An 18,737-nucleotide genomic window follows, 5' to 3' on the forward strand; every position below is an offset into this window, starting at 1 on the left:
AGATTTTTTACAGCTTTCAGTTCGGAGTTCATTTCGAGGTGTTTCGTTTATGAATACTGAGCTAAAATAGTTGTTTAAAATATTACACATTCCTTTGTTTGAATACTCAAGTTGACCGTGAGCAGATAATAGTGAGCCAATGTGATTCCTAATAACCTCTTTATCTCTAATGTAACTGTAGAATTCTTTGGGATTCTCTTTGGATTTATAGCGATATTCATTTCATATTGTTGTTTTCATTTTTTTATTGTCTTTTTTACATACACACCATCCTTGCACACTTTGTGACAGGACAGGAGGAAATAGAAGGAAGGGTAGTGAATGGTGGGATGAGGAAACAAAGAAGGTTGTAGAAGAGAAGAAGCGAGCTTTCACAGATTGGTTACAAAATAGGACGAGGGAGTCATATGAGAGGTACAAAGAAAAGAAAAGAGAAGTAAAGCAAAAGGTAAAGGAGGCAAAGAGGAGAGCAGATGTGAAGTGGGGTAAGAGTATGACAGAAAATTTTGAAAGTAATAAAACGATATTTTGGAAAGAAATTAAGAGAGGAAAAGGAGGCAAATCAAGTAGAGAAGAAAGGTAAAAGGTGCAGATGGAGAGATGATAATGGAAGAGAAGGCAGTAAGGGGAAGATGGGCAGAATATTTTAGGGAGTTGCTAAATGTGAAGGAGGATAGGGAGGGAAAGATAGTTGCAGTGGGAAATGCTAAGAAAATGAGAGTGATGAATGGGGAAAATGGAGGAGAAATAAGGAAGGAAGAAGTGAAGGCAGTTGTTAAGATGATGAAAGCAGGTAAGGCACCTGGTCTGGATGGATGCCATGCAGAATGTCTAAAAAAAGGAGGTACAGTGATGGTGGACTGGCTGGTGAGGTTATTTAATGTTTGTTGGAGAGAGGGTAGAGTGCCGGAGGACTGGAGGAGTGCCTGTATAGTTCCACTTTACAAGGGAAAAGGGGACAAGTGTGAATGTAGTAGTTTCAGAGGGATTAGCTTGTTAAGTGTAGTTGAGAAGGCTTATGGGAGGATCGTGATTGAGAGGATTAGGAGAGGAACAGAGGGAGTAATTGGTGAGGAACAGTGTGGATTTAGGACGGGTAGAGGTGGTGTAGATCAGATCTTTGTGGTAAGACAAATATGTGAGAAAGCTATAGGAAAGGGGAAGGATGTTTTTTGGGCTTTTATGGATCTGGAAAAGGCTTACGATAGGGTAGACAGAAAGGCAATGTGGGAGGTTATGCAGATGTATAGGATAGGAGGAAAGCTTCTAGGAGCTATCAAGAGTTTTTATGAGAGTAGTAGAGCTTGTGTCAGGATAAGAAATGGACAGAGTGAGTGGTTCGAGGTAAAGGTGGGACTTCGTCAAGGATGCGTTATGTCGCCCTGGCTGTTCAACTTATACATGGATGGGGTAGTGCGAGAGGTAAATGCAAGGGTAGTGGGTTAGGGATTGGAGATGGTTAAAGAAAATGGAGAAAAGTGGGAGGTGAGCCAGCTGTTGTTTGCTGACGACACTGCGCTTGTGGCAGGATCGGAGGAGGGACTGAGGAAGTTGGTGACAGAGTTTGGGAGAGTGTGTGATAGAAGAAAGCTAAAGATAAATGTGGGTAAAAGTAAGGTGATGAGATCATCATCATATCTTGTCGCACCAGAACCGTGTCCATATAAGGGCAGTTTCATTTGCTTCCCTAAGGTCTTGGTCGGAGCAATGGGGACTCAATGGACATTCCCGGAGGACGTGGACCATCGTCTGTACTTCGCCACAGGGACATTGGGGGCTATTGGTGTATCCCCACTTGTGTTTGTTTTCTTTCGTTTTGCCCACCTTGGCTCTTCCTCTGTTTAAGGTAACCCAGTCCTTCCTGGTTAGGTTTGCTCCTGGGGGCAAGGTCTCGTTTGGGCATGGTATGGCCTCGTTATGGCCCAGATTGTCATATTCCTGCCAACATTTTAGTCTATGGGCCACAGCTTGGGTTGGATCCAGTCCCTCCACCGTCATGAAGCTTTGGCGAGACTTCAGTCTCTGTCCAACCTGAAGGTGACCGTATAGTGGATGCCTGGGATCATTTTGTTGTTTATATTTTTCTATCTTGGTCATTATTTCGCGCCGAATGTGGGGAGGTGGAATCCCTGCCAGTCTGTAGATAGTATGTAATGGCGTTGGTTTTAGGGTACCTGTAATTATTCGACACGACCTGTTCAGTTCTGTTCAGGAGGTGATGAGATGTACAAGGGGTGAAAGTGGCAGTAGACTGGAAGTGAGCATTAACCCCTTCCATACGATGCCGCATACGTAGGCGGCATGAGGAGCAAGTGGATGCGCGAGGATGCCATATCGGCATCTTGATGATATTTATTGTAGTTGCCCTTGCGTAATGACATACTCTCTCAACTGTCTTCATCACATTTTCTATGGTTATCAAAATTCACGGGTGAAAGAGAGAACGATCGATATAAGCAGTGACTATATTTTATGATGCGAGTATTATTACAACACATTGTACGTCTGGCAGCTAATGCTGCCCGGGAGATTTAAGGCCCGTACTGAAGAGGTTAAGGGAGAGCGACTGGAGGAAGTGGATAGTTTTAGATACTTGGGTGCAAATGTGGCAGGAAAAGGTGGAGTGAAGGTGGAGGTAGAATGTAGATTGAGAGAAGCGAGTAAATGCCTTGGTGGATTGAAGAGTGTAATGAGGAATAGACATTTGGGAATGGATGCTAAGAGGAGACTGTATGAAGGAGTGATTGTGCCAACCTCACTGTATGGGGCAGAAACATGGAACATAAGAGAGAAAGAGTTTGAATGTGTTTGAGATGAGGTGTCTGAGAAGTATGATGGGGATTACTAGGCTAGATAGAGTGAGAAATGAGGAGGTGAGGAGAAGAACGGGGGTGGGAAGGCAGTTGAGAGATAGGGTTGATGAAAGAGTATTGGGATGGTTTGGACACATGGAAAGAATGAGTGAAGAAAGACTAGTAAAAGAGGTATGGAAGGCAGATGTAGAGGGAGTGAACATGAGGGAATGTCCTAGGATGAGGTGGATGGATGGGGTGAAGGGGGCTTTGGGGAAGAGGGGAATGTCTGTTGAGGAAGGACAGGAGAGGACGGAAGACAGGGGTGAATGGAGAATGATTGTATATGGATGATGTGATGCATGAGGTGGAATGGGTGGGGGGATGGGGGGTGAGGTAGTATTTGTGAGCAAAATTTGACGCAGCCCGAAGGGATTTCTCCCTGTCTTCTCCTTTTATGCATTGGGGGGACGGAGAGGGGGGGTCACCGATTTAATGAAGCGGCCTTGCTGTGGATGTGCTGTGTCTTGCGACACTGCTTCTGACCCAGGGCAGTGGATAAGGTGCAGGGATGACCCGTCATCCTGGAGGTGCTAAGATAAGAGGGAGGGTGGAGGGGTGTGGAGTGTATTCAGGGATGGAATGGATGGGAATGATTTTATGCCTTTTCCTTTTTGGCTACCTCCCTTGTAAGGGGGAAAAAGCCTTGGTATATGTATGTATGTATTTTTTACATACCTACACCAAGGCTTTTTCCCCCTTACAAGGGAGGTAGCCAAAAAGGAAAAGGCATAAAATCATTCCCACCCATTCCATCCCTGAATCCACTCCACACCCCTCCACCCTCCCTCTTATCTTAGCACCTCCTGGATGACGGGTCATCCCTGCATCTTGTCCACTGCCCTGGGTCAGAAGCAGTGTCGCAAGACACAGCACATCCACAGCAAAGCCGCTTCATTAAATCGGCGACCCCCCCCCCTCTCCGATCCCTCATGCATAAAAGGAGAAGACAGGGAGAAATCCCTTCGGGCTGTGTCAAATTTTGCTCACACATACTACCTCACCCCCCCATCCCCGCCCACTCCACCTCATGCATCACAACATCATCCATATACAACCATTCTCCATTCACCCCTGTCTTCTGTCCTCTCCTGTCCTTCCTCAACAGACATTCCCCTCTTCCCCAAAGCCCCCTTCACCCCATCCATCCACCTCATCCTAGGACGTCCCCTCATGTTCACTCCCTCCACATCTGCCTTCCATACCTCTTTTACTAGTCTTTCTTCACTCATTCTTTCCATGTGTCCAAACCATCCCAATACTCTTTCATCAACCCTATCTCCCAACTCCCTTTCCACCCCTGTTCTCCTCCTCACCTCCTCATTTCTCACTCTATCTAGCCTAGTAACCCCCATCATACTTCTCAGACACCTCATCTCAAACACATTCAAACTCCTTCTCTCTTCCTCTCTTATGTTCCATGTTTCTGCCCCATACAGTGCTGTTGGCACAATCACTCCTTCATACAGTCTCCTCTTAGCATCCATTCCCAAATGTCTATTCCTCATTACACTTTTTAATCCACCAAGGCATTTACTCGCTTCTCTCAATATACATTCTACCTCCACCTTCACTCAACCTTTTCCTGCCACATTTGCACCCAAGTATCTAAAACTATCCACTTCCTCCAGTCGCTCTCCCTTAATGCTCACTTCCAGTCTACTGCCACTTTCACCCCTTGTGCATCTCATCACCTTACTTTTACCCACATTTAGCTTTAGCTTTCTTCTATCACACACTTTCCCAAACTCTGTCACCAACTTCCTCAATCCCTCCTCTGATCCTGCCACAAGCGCAGTGTCGTCCGCAAACAACACCTGGCTCACCTCCCACTTTTCTCCATTTTCTTTAACCATCTCCAATCCCTGACCCACTACCCTAGCATTTACCTCTCGCATTACCCCATCCATGTATAAGTTGAACAGCCAGGGCGACATTACGCATCCTTGATGAAGTCCCACCTTTACCTCAAACCACTCACTCTCTCTATTTCTAATCCTAACACAAGCTCTACTACCCTCATAAAAACTCTTGACAGCTCCTAGAAGCTTTCCTCCTATTCCGTATATCCACAAAACCTCCCACAGTGCCTTTCTGTCTACCCTGTCGTAAGCCTTTTCCAGATCCATTAAACCTGTATTATTACATAACTTTGATAGGCGTTAGGTGCACCCAAGCACTTGTATTTCTTATAAGCCTGTCTCTTTTTAGCAATACTTTTTTCACTTTCTTTGTCGAGCCATTTTGGGCGAGCCTGATTTGGGGGACATCTGTCCTAAAACAGGATGTATGAATCATCTTAGCATATTTTGAAATATTTCCCACATCTGATCTACAGTTCTTTCGCTTAAAATTGCCTCCCAATCTGTAAGCTGAAGCTCCTGACATAGTCCTATGAACTGAGCTTTACTAAAATCGGCTATTTTAGATGCACATGTATCTATTCTAAAAATGTTGTGGACACTATTTGCAATAGTTTCACCAACCTCCACATCGGCTCTCATGCTTTCATGGCTAGTGATCAATAGGTCGAGTAAGTTTCCATGTCTTGTGGGTTCTTTTACGTGCTGAACTAAGTAATTGTCACTGAGAAAATCTATTGAATGACTACCTATATGGCCATGTTCAAGGGTCATCCAATCAATGTTAGTAAAATTGAAATCACCCATTATCAATAAGTCCCAGTTGCAGAAACTAGACAGTTCTTGAAACAACAGTTTGTCGTCTGCTAATGATAATGTTTTTGGCCTATATATTACACCTACATTCATTTTTTGTCCATTTGTTTGGGTTAATTCTACCCACAAACTATCATATGCATCCTGTTTTACTTTCTCTAAAACACAGGCATGGACATTGCTTTTAACATATAACAGAACACCCCCACCTTTCTTGTGGTTTCTATCCTGATGAAAGTGTTTAAATCCCACAATATTAAATTCAGCTTCAAACTCTTAACCATTTCTTCATCCATGTATTCAAAGGCAACTTTCATTGATCTTAATAAATTGAAAGTTTCTCTGACTTTGTTGATATGTTTGTCTGGTGCCATGTCATTGGTGATAGTTACTCCTAGGTCCCTTTCAGAGATGAGGTGCCTGAGAAGTATGATAGGGGTTACTAGGCTGGATAGAGTGAGAAACAAGGAGGTGAGGAGAATGGGGTGGAAAGGGAATTGGGAGATAGGGTTGATGAAAGAGTATTGGAATGGTTTAGACACATGGAAAGAATGAATGAAGAAAGATTAGTAAAAGTGATGTGGTAGGCAGAGATGGAAGGATGGGGCAACCAAGGATGAGATGGATGGATGGGGTAAAATGGGTATTGGGAAAGAGGGGAATGTCTGTTGAGGAAAGATGTGAGGACAGGAGATAGGGGTGAATGGAGAATGGTTGTGTATGGATGATGCTGTGATGCATGAGGGGGAGTGGGTGGGGGATGGGGGTGAGGGAGTGGATGTGAAAAATAAATGGATGCAGCCCAAAGGTATTTCTCCGTCTTCACCATTTCTGCATGAGGGGATAGGCAGAGGGGTTGGTGATTAAATGAAGTGGCCTTGCTGTGTCTTGTGACACTACTACTGACCCAGGGTAGTGGGTGAGATGCAGGGATGACCCATCATCCAGGAGGAGCCAAGATAAGAGGGAGGGAGAGGATGGATGGGAGTGGAGTATATTGGGGATGGAATGGGTGGGAGTGGTTTTTATGCCTTTGTTTTTTGGCTACCTCCCTTGTAAGGGAGAAAGAGCCTTTGGTATATATGTTATTTTATTGTCAGTTCTCATTTGTTTTTATATTGGTTAGTTAGATAAAAAAAAAAAGATAGGCTTAAGCTCACTCCATTTTTATTTTGAGAGGAACCAACAGTGTTGACCTACTTGTGGTGGTCCTACAAGATGGACAATAGAGCTCCCCATTTTCAAAGCCCATCAGATACAAGTGCCTCCATCAGTAGGTGTAACCCTGAGGGGCTGACACTGTCTCTAGACAGGGCCCAAGATCTCTCTTTCAGTTTCAACTGTATTTCTCACACATTTTCACACAGAGCTGACAATCAACAAATGCTCTCCCCTTACTACCACTTTCAGCCAGTGACATAGAAACAGTCCCTCTTTGATAAAACACAGACAGCTCTCCAAAGTGTCTTTACCAAGAGATCTATGGGAAATTATGAGGACCATTGCCAGCTACTGTGGGACTGCAGGTTTTTCATGTAGTGAAACTCAAAGCAACTGTTGATTGAGTGAAATTTGAGGCAACAATTGAATTGAATTGCTTTAAGAATGAAATGTTGATACAGAAAAGTGTTTTACTATCATGATGAAGTATTTTTATCCTAGCTAATTCCAGGCTTAGACATACAAGTTTACCAGGCCAGGTTAAGCCACCATAGCCAGGTATAGATACTGTTATTTCCCCCAAGGATATGCTGGCAGTCTTGTAATGGACCTGTAAGAGAGATATTGTCTTTCTACATACATATACCAAGGATTTTTTTTCCCTTACAAGGGAGATAGCCAAAGTTAAAGGCAAAAATCCACTCCCACCCATTTCATCCCCACATACTCCAGTCCCATTCACCACCCCTCCCTCCCACTTTTCTTGGCTCCTCCTGGATGATGGGTCATCCCTGCATCTCACCCAATGCCCTGAGTCAGAAGCAATGCAGCAAGAAATAGCACATCCATGGCAAAGCCACTTCATTTAATCAGCAACCCCCCCCTCTCTGTCCCTACATGCAAAACAAGAGAAAATGGGGAGAAATCCCTTCAGGCTGCATCAAAATATCATTCACACAAGAGGACACGGAAAAAACTTGAAAAAGGATAGTTATAGAAAAAACTTGAAAAGGAACAGTTTCCCACAAAGAGCGATAAATACATGGAACAAATTAGACAACAAAACAGTATGTGCTAACACTATACAAGATTTTAAGATAAAACTTGATGCGTAGAGATACAAAGACGGGTCACCACGAGCATAGTTCCCCTCCCGTATATTACAACTAGGTAAATACATACTCCCTAACCCCCCTGTCCCCCACTCACCCCAACTTCTGTTTTCTCCCCTTCTTCTACAACAGACATCCCCCTCTTTCCCAACACCCCTTTTACCTCGTCCATCCATCTCATCCTTGGTCGCCCCCTCACATTCACTCCATCCACCTCTGTCTTCCACACTTCTTTTACTAATTAATGTCAGATATTTTATTTAGCTTCGGGTTTGTCACTATAGCAAGGGGTTGGGCTGCTTTGGTTAGCCCTTTCACTATTGTATTGACATACTGTGTTGCCAACTCCAGATGATTATATTTTGCTTTGCAAACATCACCCTTGTGAAAGATGTAAGAGCATATATCACTACACTCAAATTTATTTGCAGAATGTGTGGTGGATGCAGGCATGGTTCATCAAATAGAAGAAGGACGGGTGCGAATAGGCTCCAAGCTAGTTGTGCATGGGGCAGAACTCGTAGGGTCCTTGGCTGCATGCCATCCCTTAGAGGTAAAAAATTACTCAAGAAAGATGTATTGTATTTTACTTTTTCAGTGTGTTCAGTTTATCGGCTGCTGGCTGCCTGCTGAAACATTAACATTAACTAAAGCAAAGGTGATCATTTATCCTGGTGTGTTGAAAAGTTTGAAATTATTTGGACCCTTTCTGTCTAGTGGTTGACCCACAATTGAAATCCAGGTCTAGCAATGATAAATAGATTATAACTTAAGTGCAAGGATTTAACATGACCTACATTTTTAAAATGTAGGATAGTTAACATGTAATTGTGTTTTTTCATAATTTTTATGGACTGCATTAGCATCCCTTCAATAGAAATAAGTTTTGCAGATTTGATATCTATGAGCACTGGGTCTGCCAACTTTGAAAGATTGAAGAGAAAGAGGTGATATTACTGTATTCAGGTCACTAAAGGGGATAGATTACATTGGCAGAAGAGATCTCTTGATTAAGGATGGGAGGGCTTTAAGAGGACATGGGAACAAATAAAGACCACATGTCTAAAGAATATGAAGAAATACAATTTTCCATAAAGATGCATAGATACTTGGAATAGCTTAGAAGGTGATATAATCTAAGCTGGAACGATGTATGAATTAAAATCTAATATTGTAATTGGAAATCAAGGATATAGATTAAGTTGGAATTGTTCATGAATTTGAGGTTAGGTATGATGAAATTGGAGAGTAGGAGTTAGGACCCAACAAACACTGCTTCTTTCCTGTATACTACAATTAGGTAAATACATATATACATACAAGCATATACAAGTGGCCTTGTTGTGGATGTGCTGTGTCTTGCTAGATTGCTTCTGACCCAGGACTGTGGGTGGGATGCAGGGATGACTCATCATCCAGGAGGAGTCAAGATAAGAGGGAGGGAGGGATGAATGGGAGTGGAGTATGTAGGGATGGAATGGGTAGGAGTGGATCTTATGCCATTGTTTTTGGCTACCTTGTAAGGGGAAAAACCATTGGTATATGTATGTATGTACATTCAAACACCTCCAGACATGAAGCCCCACAGAAAGAAAAAGAAAAGAAAAAAGAAAGAAAAAAAATGTATATACATACATATACCAAGGCTTTTTCCCCCATACAAGGGGGTAGCCAAAAAGAAAAAGGCATAAAATCATTCCCACCCATTCCATCCCTGAACACACTCCACACCCCTCCACCCTCCCTCTTATCTTAGCACCTGAATGACGGGTCATCCCTGCACCCTGTCCACTGCCCTGGGTCAGAAGCAGTGTCGCAAGACACAGCACATCCACAGCAAGGCCGCTTCATTAAATCGGCGACCCCCCCTCTCCGTCCCCCCATTGCATAAAATGAGAGGACGGGGAGAAATCCCTTCAGGCTGCGTCAAATTTTGCTCACACATACTACCTCACCCCCCATCCACCCGCCCATTCCACCTCATGCAATCACAACATCATCCATATACAACCATTCTCCGTTCAACCCTGTCTTCTGTCCTCTCCCGTCCTTCCTCAACAGACATTCCCCTCTTCCCCAAAGCCCCCTTCACCCCATCCATCCACCTCATCCTAGGACGTCCCCTCATGTTCACTCCCTCCACATCTGCCTTCCACACCTCTTTTACTAGTCTTTCTTCACTCATTCTTTCCATGTGTCCAAACCATCCTAATATTCTTTCATCAACCCTATCTCCCAGCTCCTTTTCCCTGTGGTGGGGGAAAATTCCCTGTGGTGGGGGAAAAGAATACTGCCACCAAGTATTCCCACTTGGATCGTAAGAGGCGAGAAGAAAGGGATGGGGATTGGGACTAGGCATCCTTCTCCTTGTAGCCCCACAGGGGAAATTCCTAAAAGAAAAAAAGAAAGAAAAAAAAATGTATATATATATATATATATATATATATATATATATATATATATATATATATATATATATATATATGTATGTATATATATATATATATATATATCCCATGCCTGATAAGAATTAAACTGACATGCCTGCATTCAGGACACCATCCATCAGTAAAACAGTATCAACGCAAAATACACCTGCCCATAGACTCAAAGTGCCCCAGATGCAACCACTACACTCAGGACAAAGAACACTTCATACAACGATGCCCCACACTAACAGTCCCCAGACAATAATACAAGACATCTTCCCTGAATGACTTATGGTCCATCCCTGATGTTGTTGCCAGTTACCTAAAGACTGCTGGTCTTCTGCAAGAGAGATTGCTTGATTGATCCCAACCTCCTTAAACCAACATGGATTCATGGATGGCTACTTCATCAACACTATATACCAAGGGTTTCTTTCCCCTTATAAGGAAAGTAGCCAAGTCAAGGCACACACCCACTCCCACCCATTCCACTTGCATCCACCACCCTTATTTCTTTCTTTTCTTAGATCCTTGTGGATGAAGGGTCATCCCTGTCTCCCACCAGCTACCTGGGTCATAATCAGTGAAGCAAAACACAGCACATCCACAGCAGGGCCACTTCACTTAGATGGCTAACCCCTCTCTCCATCCCTTTGTGCAGAAAATAGAGAAGGCAGGGAGAAATCCCCTCAGGAAGCATCAAAATATCATCCATACACAATCATCATCCTCTCATTCCTATTCCCTGCCTTATCCCTTTCTTGCTCGATAGACATTCCCTTTTTGCTCAAAGCCCCTTTCACCCCATCCATCCATCTTATCCTTGGTCATCCCGTTAAGTTTACTCCATATACTTCTGTTTTCCACACCTCTTTTGCCAACCTTTCTTCTTTCATTCTTTCCATGTGTCCAAACCATCCCGATAATCTTTCATCAGCCCTATCTGCCAGTTCTTTCCACCCCTGCTCTCCACCTCACCTCATTTCTCACTCTACTTGTAACCCCTACCATATTTCTCAGACACATTTAAATTTCTCCTTTCTGCCACTCTTGAATTCAAAGTCTCTGCCCCATACAGTATCATAGGCACAATCACCCCTTCATATAACCTCTTTTCATCCATTCCCAGATGCCTATTTCTCATGACACTTTTCAGTTCCCCAAAGCATTTACCTGCTTCTCTCAATCAATAGTTTACCTCCACTGCCACTCCTCCATTTCTTGCCACATATCACCCCAAATACTTAAAACTATCCACTTCCTTCAGCCTATCTCCTTTAAGACTTACCTCCAACTCGCTACCATCCTCTCCCTGTGTACATTTCATCATCTTACTTTTACCCACATTTACCTTCAACATTCTCCTATCATATGCCTTCCCAAACTCTGTCACTAACTGCCTTAATCCCTCCTCTGACCCTGCCACAAACAAATAAATTCCCCTATTGTCATATGTCTTGATGCTGAAGATTTTTTTTACATTTAGTTAAATGGGAAACTACTTTTTCTCTTTTTCTTCTTGTCTGTAGTTTTCATGCATCATTTTATTTTTCTTTCACTAGGCACACAGCATGAAATTGCGTCTTCACACAAATATGGTCCGTGTTGCTCGATGGTGGGCAAGGCTTGGTGGAGGCTATGGGAACAAACCAATACTTTCCCGCATTAGTTCTGTTGTGGATAAAGGAGGACTTATTGGGAAGATAACTGTAGCCCTTGTTCGAGTATACCCAACTGTTTACCTGCAACGCATCAAGGGAAGCATGCGTGCAGTAGGGGAACGTGCCCATCAGGTTCTCCAGCGGGAAGCACTGGCCTTCAGGGATCAGAAGACTCATAAGGTAAAGAAAACTTTGAAATATCATACTGATCTCTAGATTTCATTCATTAGCTTTAGTTCCCCATAATCAGATATTGACTGCATGGTAACTTGCAGCCAATAATTATAGACTGTTCTGGGTGCCCCAACAGACCAGAGCTACACTTCATTCATTTTTGTTAGAGGTTTATGTTACCCTCCCCATCTGGGGTATTGGTTGCATGTTATTGTGAGGTTAAAATCTGCTCAGTAGCATGCAGCTGATACTTTAAGGTCTACATGGGGCACCCATACATTCCAGAGCCACTCATCATTTTGTCTGTGATAGAGGAATATTCACTTTATTATACTGTGACTGTCCCTCCATTACGCTGTCCTCCCACTCTTAATGCTGTCCTATACCAGTTCTCTAAATATACATTTCCTTTCTTACTGAACCCTGTGGTAGGAGAGAAAGAATACTGCCACAGAATGTTCCCACTTGAATTGTAAAAGGCAACAAAAATGGGATGGGGATAGGACTAGGCATACTACTCTCTGTATCCCCAGAGGGAACATTCCTAAAAAAGCAAAGGCATAAGAGGGTCTGGGAGGAGTTTTCCAACCAGTACCCTAAGGTTTGGGTCTTTTAATGTGTGTGGATGTGGTGCAGATGAGAGTAACAGGGAAAAGATAGTATGTTTGTGAGAAGAAAGATGGATGTGTTGGCATACAGTGAAGCTAAGATGAAAGGGAGTGGTGAGTTTGAGTTTGGGAGTGTAATTGAGAGGGTCTCTGGCTTGAAGAGAGAAGGGGTGGCTATATTAGTAATTGAAGAGATAAGCAACCATGTGGTGGAGTGGAAAGAGGTTTCCTCAATGGTTATGTGGATGAAGGTGAAACTGGGAAGGGAGATGTGGGTTGTAAATGCATATGGGCCTGGTAGTGAGAAGAGTGTAGAGGACAGGGAGGCTTTTTGGATAGATGTAAATGAATGCATAGAGGGTTCAGGGAGAAATGTCAATGTAGTGGCATTGGGAGATTTCAGTGTGAGGGTAGAAGATGAAACAATAGATGCTATTTTAGGGAAGTGTGGAGTGCCAGGAAAAATTGTAGTGGAGAGTTGATGGTGATGTGTCTAGAGAGTTGATGATAGTTAACACAGTGTTTAGGAAGAAAATCAAGCTTAAGTACACATGGGAGAGGATGGTGGATGGAAGGATGGTAGATAGGTCTTTAATGGACTATATAGTGGTAACCAGAAGAGTAGGAAGAGTTTGGATGTACATGTTCTTAGGGGAGAGAGTCGTGGAATATCAGATAATTTTTTGGTGGAAGGTAAGTTGAGATTGGAGGAAAAGGACAGAAGATAGGGAGGTGCTTAGAGTAAACTGCTTAAATGAGAAAGAAAAGGAGGAGTAAAAGAAGAAGCTAGGAGAAGAGTGAGAGGGAGTGAAGGATAGAGTAGAACTAGGAGTGGAGGAAGAATGGGGATGCTTCAAGGAGGAAATCACAAAGTACAGATGGTGTGAACAAGGAGGCAATAGAAGGAAAGGTAGTGAGTGTTGGGATAATGAAGGTAAAAAGGTTGTAGAAGAGAAGAAATGAACATTCTTAGATTGGTTGCAAAATACAAGAAAATCGAATGAGAGGTACAAAGAAAAGAGAAGTAAAGCATAAGATAAAGGAGAGCAGATATGAAATGGGGGAAGAGTATGACAGAAATTTTTAAAAGTAATAAAAAGATGTTTTTGAAGGAAATTAAAAGAGAAAGAGGAGGCTAATCAAGTAGAGAAGAAAAGGTAAAAGGTACAGAAGGAGAGATGATAATGGAAAAGACAGCAGTAAGAGGAAGATGGGCAGAATATTTTAGGGAGTTCCTGAATGTGAATGAAAATAGGGAGGGAAAGGTATTTTCAGTGGAAGGCACTAAGAAAATGAGAGTGATAAATGAGAAAAATGGAGGAGTAATAAGAAAAGGTGAAAGCTGTTATTAAAAAGATGAGAGCAGGTAAGGCACCTGGGTTAGATGGATGTCATGCAGTGTCAAAAAAGGTGATGATGCACTGGCTGGTGAGATTGTTTAATGTTTGTCTTAAAGAGGGTAGCGTGCTGAAGGATGGGAAGACTGCCTTTATAGTTCTGCTTTACAAAGGAAAAGGAGACAAATTTGTGAATATAGTAGTTTCAGAGGGATCAGTTTGTTGAGTGTAGTTGGGAAGACTGATGGGAGGGTTTTGATTTAGAATTAGGAAAGGAACAGAGGGGGTAATTGGTGAGGAATGGTGTGGGTTTAGGAAAGGTAGGGGTTGCATGGATCAGATTTTTGTGGTAAGTCAGATATGTGAGAAAGCTTTAGGAAAAGAAAAAGATATATTTTTTTTAGCCTTCATGGACTTGGAAAACACTTAAGACAGGGTAGACAGGAAGGCACAGTGAGAGGTATTACAGATATATGGTATAGGAGGAAAGCTGTTAAGAGCAGTCAAGAGTTTTTACAAGAGTAGTAGAGCCTTTGTTAGAATTAGAAATGGAGAAAGCAAGCGGTTTGAGGTAAAGTAGGGACATTGTCAGGGATATGTCATGTCGCCATGGCTGTTCAATTTATACATGGATGGGGATGGTGCAAGAGGTAAGTGCAAGGATAATGGACTGTGGATTGGAAATGGTTAAAGAAAATGGAGGAAAATAAGAGATAAGCCAGTTGTTGTTTGATGACAACATTGCCCTTGTGGCAGGATCAGAGGGATTAAGGAAATTAGTGACAGTTTGAGAAGGTGTGCGAAAGAAGGAAGTTGAAGATAAATGTGGGCAAAAGTAAGGTGATGAGATGTACAAAGGGAGATGATGACAGCAAATTGGAAGTGAGTATTAAGAGAGAGAGACTGAAGGAAGTGGATAGCTTTAGATACTTGGGGTCGAATGTGGCAGGAAAGGGAGTGGAAGCAGAATGTAGATTGAGTGAAGCAAGTAAATGCCTTGGGGGATTAAAAAGTGTAATGAGAAATAAACATTTGGGAATGGATGTTATGAGGAGATTGTATGAAGGGGCAATTGTGCAACAGCCCTGTATGGGGGCAGAAATATGGAACATAAGAGTTTAAATGTGTTTGAGATGAAATGTCTGAGTAGTATGATAAGGGTTACTAGATTGGATAGAGTGAGAAATAAGGAGGTGAGGAAGAGAGCAGGAGTGGAAAGGGGGTTGGCAGTTAGGGTAGATGAAAGAGTATTGGGATGGTTTGGACACATGGAAAGAACAAGTGAAGAAAGATTAGTAAAAGAAGTGTGGAAGGCAGAGGTGGATGGAGTGAACATGAAGAGGCAGCCAAGGATGAGATGGATGGATGGGGTAAAAGGGGCAGTGGGAAAGAAGGGGATATCTGTTGAGGAAGGGCAAACACAAGATAGGGGTGAATGGAGAATGGTTGTGTATGGATGATGCTGTGATGCATGGAAAGGAGTAGGTGGGGGTGAGGGAGTATGTGTAAATGATATTTTGATGCAGCCTGTAGGGATTTCTCCCCATCCTTTCTTTTTCTGCATGAGAGGATGGAGAGGAGGGGCTGCCAATTAAATGAAGCAACCTTGCTTTGGATGTGCTATGTCTTGCTTCATTGCTTCTGACCCAGAGTAGTGGGCAAGATGCAGGGATGACCCATCATCCAGAAGGAGCCAAGAAAAGAGGGGGGGAGGGATAGTGAATGGGAGTGGAGTATGTGGGGATAAAATGGGTGGGATTGGATTTATGCCTTTGACTTTGGCTACCTCCCTTGTAAGGGGAAAAAAGCCTTTGGTATATGAATGTATGTTAGAAGTTAAAAGCTGTGCTCATAAAGGAATGATGTTGCTTTTGTACTACTGCTGTCCTTTTATGCTTTACCCTTGAATATGTACATTACCACTTTTATGACTACTTCCTGACTAGTGGTTCTCACATGTGTCATAAAAAATGACTGCATATACAGAATGAGGGGACCAGGGATTGTCCATCATGCATTCTCCTCCTACAAAAAGTCTAGGCATAAGAGGGTATGGTGGGAGGAATTCAACTATACATACTCGTACATAATATACCAAGGGCTTTTTTCCCCTTATAAAAGAGGTAGCCAAAGTTATAATTCCACTCCCATTCACCATCCCTCCCTCTTTTCTTGGCTCCTCCTGGATAACGGGTCATCCCTGCATCCTACCCACTGCCCTGGGTCAGAAACAATGCAGCAAGACACAGCACATCGACAGCAAGGCCTCTTCAATTAATCAGCGGACCCCCCTCCCCCTCTCTGTCCCTTCATGTAGTAAAAGAGGAGAAGGGGAGAAATCCCTTCGGGCTGCATCAAAATATCATACATACTCCCTCACCCCCATCCATCCCCCACCCACTCCTTTCCATGCATCACAGCATCATCCATACACAACCATTCTCCACTCACCCCTATCTTCTGTCTTCTCCCTTCCTTCCTCTCAACAGACATCCCCTTTTTTCCAATGCCCCTTTTACTCCATCCATCCATCTCATCCTTTGTTTCCCCCTCATGTTCACTCCTTCCACCTCTGCCTTCCACACCTTTTTTAACTAATCTTTCTTCACTCATTCTATGTGTCCAAACCATCCCAATATTCTTTCATCTATCCTATCTCCCTTTCCACCCCCACTCTCTTCCTCACCTCCTTGTTTTTCACTATCTAGCCTGGTAAACCCTACCATACTTCTTTGGCATTTAATATCAAACACATTTAAACTCTTCCTCACTTCCTCCCTTATTATCCATCTTTCTGCCCCAGACAGTGCTGTCAGCAGAATCACCTCTTCATACAATCTCCTCATAGCATCCATTCCCAAATGATTATTTCTCATTACAATTTTTAATCCCCCAAGGCATTTACTTGCTTCATTTAATCTACATTCTATCTCCATCCCCACTGTTCACTTTGCCACCACATTCACTCCCAAGTATTTAAAACTATCCATTTCCTCCACTTTCCATTAACACTCACTTCCAATTTGTTGACATTCTTTCCCCTTGTAAATCTCATCACCTTACTTTTACCCATATTTATCTTCAACTTCCTTCTTTCACATACCTTCCCAAACTGTGTCACTAATTTCTTTGATCTCTCCTCTGATCCTGCTAGAAGAGCAGTGTCATCAGCAAACAACAACTGGCTCATCTATTTTTCTTCATTTTCTTTAACCATTTCCAATCCCCAACCCATTACCCTTGCATTTACCTCTTGTACTACCCCATTCATGTATAAATTAAACATCTATGTCATGCATGACACATCACTGGCAAAGTTCCACCTTTACCACAAACCACTTTCTCCATTTCTAACGCAGGCTCTACTGCTGTCGTAAAAGCTCTTGACTGCTGTTAATAGCTTTCCTCCTATTCCATATATCTGCAATTCCTCCCATAGTGCCTTCCTGTCTACCCTGTCATAAGCCTTTTCCAAATCCATAAAGGCGCCAAAAAAAATCCTTACCTTTTCCTATAGATTTTTCACATATCTGTCTTACCACAAAAATCTGATCCACACAACCCCTACCTGTCCTAAACCCACATTGTTCCTCACCAATTACTCCTTCTGTTCCTCTCTTAATCATCTGGATCAAAACCCTCCCATAAGTCTTCCCAACTACACTCAACAAACTGATCCTTCTAAAACTACTACACTCATGCTTGTCCCCTTTTCCCTTGTAAAGTGGAATTATACAGGCACAACTCCAGTCCTCTGGCACTCTACCTCCTTTTTTTTTTTTTTTTTAGAAACTACAAGACATCCATCTAACCCAGCTGCCTTACTTGCTCTCACCATTTTAATAACAGCTTTCATCTCATCTTTTCTTGTTTATCCTCCACTTTCCTCATTGATCAATGTCATTTTCTTTGTGCTTCCATTGCAAATACCTATCCCTCTCTATCCTCCTTCACATTTAGCAACTCCTTAAAATATTCTGTCCATCTTCCTCATACTGTCATCTATTCCATTATCATCTTCCAGCATCTTTTACCTTTTCTTCTCTACTTGATTCATATCCTCTTCCTCTCTTAATTTACTTCCAAAACATCTTATTACTTTCAATATTTTCTGTCATACTCTTAGTATTTATCACATCTACTCTCCTTTTTTTCCTCCTTTATCTTATGCTTTACTTCTCTTTTCTTTGTACCTCTCATATGCTTCTCTCATCCTATTTTGTAACCAATCTGTGAATGCTCATTTCTTCTCTTCAACCTTTTTTACTTCATCATCCCACCACTCACTAACCTTCCTTCTACTTCCTCCTGTCCTTGCTCCACACCCCATCTTTGCACATGTTGTGACTCCCTCCTTGAACCATCCCCATTCCTCCTGCACTCCTAGTTCTACTCTATCCTTCACTCCCTCTCATTCTTCCATTCTTCTCTCAGCTTCTTCTTGTACTCCTTCTTTCTCATTTAAGCAGTTTAGTCTAAGCACCTCCCTACCTACTGTCCTTTTCCTCTTTCTCCATATATCCAATCTCAACTTACCTTACACCAAAAAATTATCTGATATTTCCCCACTCTCTCCCTTAACCCCTTCACTACGTGCAATGTTGCTTCATAATACTCGCATTATAAAAAATAAAGTCACTACTCTATCGCTCGTTCTCTTTCACCCATGAATTTTGATAACCATAGAAAATATGATAAAGCCAGTTTACAGAGTATGGGGGTCAC

At 42.6% G+C, this 18,737-nt stretch overlaps 1 protein-coding gene across 1 annotated transcript in view; it reads left to right on the plus strand.

Moving 5' to 3' along the window:
- The window catches only part of LOC143029922 (uncharacterized), a gene marked incomplete at its 3' end in the record, with an annotated part of 122,335 nt that overhangs the window by 76,047 nt on the left and 27,551 nt on the right, over positions 1-18,737 (plus strand). Inside the window, 2 exon segments of the mRNA XM_076193126.1 lie at positions 8,235-8,356; positions 11,795-12,073. Of these exon segments, the coding sequence (XP_076049241.1) occupies positions 8,235-8,356; positions 11,795-12,073 (401 nt within the window).

This window comes from Oratosquilla oratoria, chromosome 11 (assembly GCF_046742065.1).
Source record: "Oratosquilla oratoria isolate Oo_2021 chromosome 11, ASM4674206v1, whole genome shotgun sequence".
NCBI lineage: Eukaryota > Metazoa > Arthropoda > Malacostraca > Stomatopoda > Squillidae > Oratosquilla > Oratosquilla oratoria.